At 43.5% G+C, this 9,589-nt stretch overlaps 1 protein-coding gene across 1 annotated transcript; it reads right to left on the reverse strand.

Moving 5' to 3' along the window:
- Positions 1-298: 298 nt before the first annotated feature.
- LOC118792520 (thyroxine 5-deiodinase-like) lies at positions 299-1,204 on the reverse strand. Its single transcript, XM_036550392.1, has one exon. The coding sequence runs from the start codon at positions 1,191-1,193 to the stop codon at positions 378-380; it is 816 nt and encodes a 271-aa protein (XP_036406285.1). The 5' UTR covers positions 1,194-1,204; the 3' UTR covers positions 299-377.
- Positions 1,205-9,589: the final 8,385 nt, after the last annotated feature.

Here is a 9,589-nt window from a genome sequence, read left to right on the forward strand (position 1 = left end):
CTTTCATGCATATACGTACACACACACGCGCGCGCGCGCACACACACACACACACACAAACAGATTTGAGGAGCGTGCCATTTGAAATTAGAAGCAAAACACAGGGCACAGCGCACGTTCACAACGCACATTCGTTAACTGGTATCTTAACATAAAACTTCTGACAACGAAGAAGCAAAAAGACAAAGACAGAACTGACTTTGCAGCCGTCATTATACACAACCAACACTATGGACCACATAACCCAGTGATGACTGAGCTCGCAGAAAATACTTTTGAAGTGGAAACATATGCTTGCATCGTGTTATCAGCAGCAGGTTTTGGACCTTGGACACTGTGGGGGGCTTACTCGACATTAATAGTTCTAGTTAATTGTGCTACACATGAATTACCACAGTAATGGAATTCTCGAGGCTGTTCCTGTATTGATCAAGCCAGTTTCTAAGCTCAGCAATACTGTAACCCTCCGGGCCTCTCCCGCCCTGATAGACCACTTTCTCGTCTTTGAGTATGTAAAGTCTCTCAAAATACGCTCCGTACGCTGCGTTCGACGAGTTCTCCATGGTATCAGCGACCACAATGCATCCGGGAACCTCGAGATTCAACAGCTGAGCCGCCTTGAGTCTGTCCTCTAGACATTTGTGTTTCGGGATTTGATACGGAGCATCACAGCTCGCCCATCCGTCCGACGGATGGGCTTCCTCAATATAGACCAGAAGAGAGTCTGCAATATCAGCGTATTGGCTGGCCACCCGCTGGAACGCCGTCAGACGTGTCATAAACGGCGGTCAGGAACAGCTCCCGAAGTTCAGGATCAGGGGTCTCTTTCCTTTAGCAAAGTCAAGAATCCGGACCCTCTTCTGCTCCTTGAGCTGCACCACTTCGGTGTTCGGCGCTACATATCCAAGATGCGCCGATTTAAAGAAGTCCAACTTCTGACCATGCCATACGGCCTTGAGCGACTCCAAGGTGAACATTCTATTGGAATCGGAGATACACATCGGGGGATCGTCGGGACCTCCTTCGGAATCTCTCATTTTGAGCAACATCCTCTTTCTTATGCAGAGAAAATCTAGCAACCACAGCATGAGCGCTGCCACGAGAAAACGAGGTAATAGAATAAGGCTGACAACTGCATTTTTCATCGTCTTAACTGTTTGTGAACTGGCAGACGGCTGCATGTCGTCCACCATTTTACTGCCGAGCAGGGCTTGTTTGCCTGTTCTCCCCTGGAAATCCGCGCTGTTTTTATACCCTATGTTAGTGTTCGTTTATATAGGACTACCAGGCTTGAATGAGGAATACCCCGCCTCCAAACTCGTGCCGCCCCGTCACATGGCGGGGATCACCTTCCGTCAACTCCTGCTCGTCTGATGTGTGTGTGTGTGTGTGTGTGTGAGAGAGAGAGAGAGAGAGAGAGAGCGAGAGCGCGACCCCACACTTTTACTATATTGACGGATGCACATTTTGCCAGCAACGATAAAACACATCTCCAACGTGCGCGTTATAAAGTAAATGGAACAATGGCATTAATTTAAAAAGTCAGTTGGTGTCAATGGATGACACTTTGAATGTTTATAGTACAGTCAACTGCTCGATCTTGAAGCACGTTTTTTGACAGTTGTGAGAAGTACCCTTTTTTGTATGTACATATGCAGGTTAGAAAGGCAAACGCAACCTCTTACGGTGCAGAAAGCAAAACATGAACGAAATGCAGTATATGAGTATGTTAATCCATGTTAAAAGTGGCAGGAGACATTAGGTGTGTTCATGATCCACCTTTATAGCCCACTTTCGCTTTTAGTTCCAGCAAGTACATGGCGAAGCAGCACCATTAAGCAGAATAAACTACTCTTGGGAATTTGCCACTGACACAATTCAAATATAACAATATACAATTCACAAAAACAAAATTACATCAATGATAAAAATAATAAATATCATCATCATCATCATCATCATCATAATCATCGTGATTCTCAAAACCATGATTTCAAGAGGTTTAAAGGGGAATTGGAGGCGGTATATTAAAATAATCTCCACTGGAAGGCGCTCGCGCCTACAAGGACGGTGTTTTCCAAGACCACTCTCACGACCACGGCTGTTAGTATAAACTAGGCAAAGATGCGCTGGCGGATCACGCTAACGTTTTCCTCTGTTTAAATGTCAGGAGCGTTGAACTGATCAGAAAACACAGAAATAACAACAGAAATATCCCATACAGGTATCAAACCTTTCGTACAATTTATAGCATGCAATTAGGGTGAAACCTCAACGGTTAACTCATTAGCTAAACCCACTTAGATAGACAAAAGTTATCAAAAAGATAAGGTGACGTGGTGGTAAGCTTTCAACCATTAACATACAAACGCCTGGTTAAAAAATTACTACTCCAGTTGCCTCAAACTCGTGGACGCTAAGTTTAACCGAAAACTGTATTGTTAGCTGACCAAACTTGGTATAATATCCTACAATGGCAGTTTGGTCAACAGGTAACAACCCTCAAAAATATACTTCATTTGCCTAAATAATATTAAAATGCTAGTTGCTCTTAATAAGAGAGTCTACTAAATTATTAAATTGAAAGTTAAACATACAGCCCTTGAATAAAATGATTAAAGGTGCTCATATTTTGCAAGCTTCACTTTAGGCCCCAAAAAGTCACAAAATAATTTTGATTTTCATGTAATATGAGGATGTCACTTTAAATAACATCAAAATCCTTTTATTAATGAAATGGTGTCAACAGGCTGTAACACATAGCTACAAGCGTATGGGTTCTCCATTATCTGTGTGGATCTAGGGGGGTTGAAACTGATTTCTTGTTTTCACAGATTTTATTGAGATAAGTTTACTAGTCTTCAGCAGCCCACCTGGCCTACCTGCCAAAAGGTGTGTGTACTGGCTGAAATGAAGCCTTGCATGCATATGGAAAAGCAATATGTATTGAAAAATCCCTGTCACAGTATTGATCCAGAACTGTGACTTCAATTGGTTCAGTCTGTTTAAGGCTTTGTGTGGAATTGATATCAACACACAGTGTGTGGCAACACAGCGCAGCTGTATTGAAAACACACTCTCATTACACAGATCACAAAGGCCAGCCTATACCATCCAGTCTCATTCATCAAATGAGGGCTTGTTTGGTGGTAAGTCATTTAGTACTTATTATGCCAGTATAGAAATGAAAGGAGTGCAGTCCAAATTAGGGATGATATACCCCATACCTATACAGCACTGAGAATTAGATCCTTTATTGCATGCCCATACAGCACTAATAGGCGCTTTAGCCTATACCTATACAACATTGATAATTATTCCCTTTACTCCATACCTATACAGCACTGTATGCTGTGTACATTACTGTACCTATACAGTGATCTAATTTTGTACATTTGATTGCACAGAGTTCAGAAAATCCCTAAAGCCACACAATAACTGGCTAAACTGGCCATTCTGTGCCTTCTTCTTCATTTAGTGATCCTTGCATATGAACTGTCAGCAACAGTGTAACTATGCAGAATCATGTGTGCTTTCCATTGCTTCTTTTCATCTTTCTTTGCATTTTGGCTGTTATTTTATCACATTTTTGTCATTGGCTTTTTAGCGTGGCACTCAAAGGAGAGGGGAAAGCACAATGACAAACCACATGGCAAAATTACTTGAATATACAGAAAACTGGGGTAGCATTCATTTGTAATAGTGTCCTTTTAGTGTGCATGCCGTAATGTGGGCAAACTTTCTGGGCGTAGGTTACTGGCATACTGACATAAATACTTTGAGTGGATAAGACATTTTTGCATGTATGAAGGCAGCGACTGAGAATGCATGATATGTAACAAACTGCTTTTGACGTACAGAAGGGCCAGGTTATTTACATACACGTGTACATCAGTCTGTAAGTACAAATTTGGAAAAACAGGTTCGACACCCAGAGTTTTGTTATCATGAACAGAAATGGCATCAACTTACAAACATGGCAAAGTACTCACAGGTACAAATCTTGTGTTTATTTTTGTGTCGCATTTAGTGAGAAGCAGTTGTATGCTTTTAAACTTTGAAAAGGTTACAGTGATAGTCTTGACATGACAGCACACTCACTTGTGCAGGCACACGTCTTTGAATGCAATCTTTGTTCACAGCACGGGTGGTCATTTCATCCAATCAGAGGTCAGAATTACAAACCAATGGAATTTGAAAACAAAATGCGTGGTCTTGAATCAGAAGGCATGCACAAGTCACCATTGGGGCAGCATTACATGGAAGCTGAGAAGAGATTGCATTATTGCTAGGGGTGCACTTTCAGGGAGTGACCACTCAAAGATCACATTCAACAGGAAATGATATACGTTTGACAGGTACTACAGAATGGACTTCACAGGATAGTCAAATAAGGTCACATTTTCTCAGAATCTATGTCGTCATTTTTTCACTGCAAATGTGAAAAATTATGTCAAAATCGGGTGATTCAGAGGTATGCTAATGGGCATTACGAAAGGAAAGTTCAGAGAAAGATCTAATAACCTTCACCCTGCATTGTGATTCAGACAGCACTACCCTGACTCTGCTTACAAGCCCATATAAACCACACCAATCACTGTGAAATGATACACTGGTACAGACCAATAAATTCAGTGAAATTCCGAAAGCACGTAGTCCATGGCCAACACCTCACACACACAAACCTGAAATTTATCGCAAACATACAAAACTTCACAGTTCGGGTGCAATTGATAAGTAGTGCTATTTGTTTAGGAAGATTGGCAAAGGCCAAGTGTAAATAACCAAGATTTAACAGGCATTAACATTCTCCTGTAGCCATTCATCTGTAAGCTTGCATGACGTGACATTCAGAGGCGGTCTTGTTTTCTACAGAAAGCCTTTTATTTGTGGAAATATTATTTAAAGATTGCTTGCCAAAGCTAAACACGACCGCCATGTTTTTGGCTGCGACTGGAAAAACCAGCCTTAGAAATAGCACAGGCCCCCATTTCCTGAGAGGCTCCCTCAGTGGTGAGCAGCAGTAGCATTGTTTTACCACTAGAGGGCTGCGAAAAGGCTAGCAACGTAGTCACAGCCCTTAAACAGGAATGTTCCTTATGCAGTGATTTTGGAGACCAACCTGATGAATCAAATAAAGCAAACCTCCAGATGAAGTACATGTCTACCAGAGACAGTAACGGAGCCATCCTGGCCTGCATGGCTGTCATTTAACATTCCCTAGATGCTAAATACAGGAGGCAGGGTTTGTGTGTGTGTGTGTGTGTGTGTGTGTGTGTGTGTGTGTGTGTGTGTGTGTGTGTGTGTGTGTGTGTGTGTGTGTATATGATGAGTATACGCGCGTGTGTGTGTGTGTGTGTGTGTGTGCGTGTGTGTATGTGTGCATTTGTGCGTGCCTGTTTGTGTGCTTGTGGAGCCTCTTCCACTGCTTTTCCTCTAAATTTGTTCTGCCCCCCCCTGTCAGGGATGTGTGCAGAGAGCTAAGATGGTCCCATCTTTGTTTTCTCTTCTCACTCCATTCATTAAATAATACATGACAGATTGAGCTGAAAGCACATCTCAGGAGCTAAGCTAAGCTGTCCCCAGAAGCCTCCCTCTTTGAGAACCGTCGCAGGCATCCTCCCTGTCGTCTTCCCTGTTGTATTGGATGAGGAGGCCAAGAGGACCCATGTGATGGACACATTTGTGCCTGCCGTCCACTCTCCTGCAGAGCTGCTTCAGCCTTGTTCCTAGAGCTCCTTACCTTAGGCCCTAAAATGCACCCTCCTTCAAAAGGTCCCTTTGTCCACCTCTCCAATCCCCCAAAACCCCTGCACTTCTTCAGTCTCTACAGTGCTCTCCCCATTTTGCAGCTACCTGCCTGCTAAGGTTAATGGAACTGCTAGTGCTTACCATCCTTAGGCTGGAGGGTGTGCAGCTGAGAGGGGTTGCTGGCAGCGCACCCGAATGCCTGCTCTAAGCTGAGCCGGGATCTTGGCAGCGGCATGTGGTTCATTCGAGGACAGCTGGGGAGATGGGGAAAACAGCCCGCATCTCCTGCATGCTCACAAGACCCACTCACGTTCAGTAACATCTCCATGCTGGTGTGTCAGAGCACCGCAACGGTAATCTCTGATGATGAAGATGATAATGATGAGGGTGATGTTTGTCCTATTCTGCTACATTTATCCCACACTTCCGAGATATCACTCTCTATCTCCTCTCCTCTCATATACATATATCTATATATATATATATATATATATATATATATATATATATATATATATTCCAATACCAAGATATATCCATTCCAATGTGCTGTTATTTGTATGCTACTATGTAACTGCTATATGACTACAATATACTATAAAACCGTCCACAGCCATTCAACCTGAATTAAGTGACTACTGGGATCTTTGTGGCAGAGCCAGTGTTAGCAAGTGGCACACTGAGGGCACACTGGCTTTGAGTTACAAATCTAAGTAAGCTTTGTGCTTCTATGGCTCCCTCACGGCGTTTATTGTTGATGTCGTTGACTGCTGACCGTTGAAGCTGTGACCACGTGTGAGTGAGTGTAGCAGAGCTGAAGTGATTAGCTCGTGTGAGTCCTGCGTAAAGCCTTAGGTAGCGGGTAGCAGGTAGCCGAGTGGTTGCAGCGGCTACGTCACTCCCCCTGAGACCTGGTTAAGTAGCGTTGTCGCCGACAGGCTAACGGCAATTTGCCTTTAGCTCAACTGGCAACGACGCTGGCTTTAAGGGGTTGGCAGCGAGCAGTAAGAACCTCGGTTCGAAACTCGCTCACTCGCCAACCCACGTAACATCACATTAAAAAAAAAAAAACACAACGCAAGATACCACCCGTTACATGAGGAAAAGAAGTAACACTCACTCAAGTTCCCTCACTCTCTGGAATGCATTGTGGCTGGTTTGTACCATGCCCACAAGTGAACAAAGCATGCGGATGGGATGCAGAATGGGATCCACAGGTTTAACGGAGGCGGAGATTTGTTGTTTTGCTTTTTGCAGATCGTTGTCCTCTTTTGTACCATGCATCCCACTTGATCACAAGTAAAAACAGCAAAGGATTTTGCAATGTAATAAAGACATTAATAATAAAACAAAAACCCTACTACTCAGACTCCACCAGACTGCTTAAAAGGACACATGAGGCCAGGAAACTGCAGCTTTTAACAAAGGCTCCCGGTGTTCTGCTGTAAGCTGTCCAAGGAGGCTAAACTTAAACCTGTTAGTCAAAGTTATTAGGGACAAACCGCAAAGTAGGACGATTGAATTGCCCCCTGGGGCTCCACTGTTCATTGAGATGAATGGGAGGAGTTGTGGGGGCATTTGAGAACTGGGGGCTGCTATGTGTCTTTAATAGTCAGCATCCCCCTCATTTGCAAATCCAGATGTAAGTCAGTCTGTATGAAAATCTTTCAGATGTTTTATGACAGCTTATAAATTTCCTAATGTTATTTTCGGAGCTTTTTCTTAGGTTTTCTTTTTTTCTCCTATCGTACTAATCTCCACTTGAAGCTTGACTGACAACAGAAATGTCTGGCAAAGCTGTTTCCTGTTTATTGTTTACACTTGGCTTGCTGGTGGCCGCGGGTCAGCCAAATGTAGGTACCATAGTTTCCAAAATCTCGATACGCCCGGGGCCATGATCGGCACAATCTCTCAAAAGCAGACCCAGGCCGGTAACAAAAAGTCCGGCTTGGGCTGATCTCCTCTCCCCAGTGTTGGGGGGGAGAGGTGCATATTGAAACTCCTCCATGCTCAAGTTGAGTGCAAATGCTCCTTGATTCCTGCGGTTTCAGGAACATTTTTTTTTTCCTGGAAGTTTTCACAAGCTATCAGACCTACATCTGTGTATTGCCCAAACAGCCATCGGTTTTGGCTTCAGCCTAATTGCGCCTGAGGTATTGACATTGTTGGATTGCGTCCAAGGTGTATTTATATACCTTTTGTATCCCAGCATAATGCTTTGCTCCTGCAACCAGCCTTTATCATGGTATCACTACAGCTGTGTGGGTGTTGCTGAGACACTGATATTATTGAAGTGGTGATATTGTACCATAGTTGTTGTAGTAGTATGTTCATGTAAGATCGGACAGGATGTTTCATCATAGGGTTTTATCACCATGTGGGATAGTCATTTCAAATTCTCTATAGAACTGCAGGACATTTTGGGTAGTGTTTGGCTGTATTTTTTTCCATTAAAGAAGAAACTGTTTGGTAACAGCATCTCATATTTGGCCATTTTGTTAGTATTGGGAGGTGGGGTCCCAAATGGTAAGAGTGCTTGTTTCAGGAGCAGGCTGAGCCCTATAGCCTGGGTTCAAGTCCAGCTGTGACGTTGTTGATGATGACTGCGAGCCCACGGTGGTGGAACACATTGGTCTTATTCTGGAGGGGGATAGGGATGGGGATAGGGATCAGGATAGGGAGTGGGGTATACTGTCCAGACTGCACTCGTAGCTACACCCTGGTCTTACTCAGATCGCATCAGGAGGATGAACCTAACTTCTGATGGCATGGTGCAATAATCAAAATATTAATCTAGGAATAATCAAAATAGTCACCATAGGTGTACACATGAATGGGATTGCATGCACGTCACCCTGCACCCCTCCATTTGTTCAGCTGTTTTATTGCAGTAGTAATCTTAAATGCATAACTGGTAATGACTAAGGTTGGGTGAAAAATGTAAAAACACTAATAACAGCAACAACAAAACAGTCCAATCGCAGCAGTAAAGCAAAAGAGAGCATGACCAAGGCAGCCGATGTCACATGGCTGGATTAGCACAGATATTTGGGGCCTGATTATCTCCCAGAAGGCCGTGCGAGATGTTGGGAGGCCCGATCCAGAACCGACAGGCCTCGACCGTTGCTGAAATGTTCCGTCACAGTTCATTTGAAAGCCCTGTTTGTACTTCGACACAGACAGTAGATCATTGACAAGCGGCTCTCTGTCCTGGCCCTTACAGCGCTCATAAAGCCATGTCTATTGAAAATCCTGAGGGAAACACAATAATACGATTTCCAATCTGATTGCTCAGGGGATTGCTAATAGATTGGTTAATTTGGCCAGGAAGTGGCTAAACTGTGTGTGTGTAAATATCGATGTTAACATAAAATTCATTCAGCATGTAAGCATGAAAAACACTAAAAAATGACTGAAACAACCAACAATCAGTCTGACCTATTTACTGTCTGCAGATATTTATGTATTTGCCAATTCATATATTTTCTATAAGTACGGGAGATGCATGTGAAATATTGGGTGAATACTATGTCAATGCTTGTAATTTGCACTGGGTGTTTGCACCAAACTCTGGGCGTGGTCATGGCAGAAAGGGGGAGGGGCCGCTGGACTGAGCCAGCTCATTGATCCTGATAGGTCGCTGGGAGACCTTAAAAACCCCAGCCACCTCAATCTGCCCCAGCCCCTCCTCTGCACCACTTCCATCTAAAAATAAAAGCCGTTTAGACTTAATTAGATAATGTGGGTCCAAAATAAGCGCCCTCCTTTCAGGCATGCATTTCGGTAAACATGTTGATGGACCTCTGGAATGTTCACAGAGAGACGCAACACAAACAGC

Source organism: Megalops cyprinoides, chromosome 17, assembly GCF_013368585.1.
Source record: "Megalops cyprinoides isolate fMegCyp1 chromosome 17, fMegCyp1.pri, whole genome shotgun sequence".
NCBI classification, from domain to species: Eukaryota; Metazoa; Chordata; class Actinopteri; order Elopiformes; family Megalopidae; genus Megalops; species Megalops cyprinoides.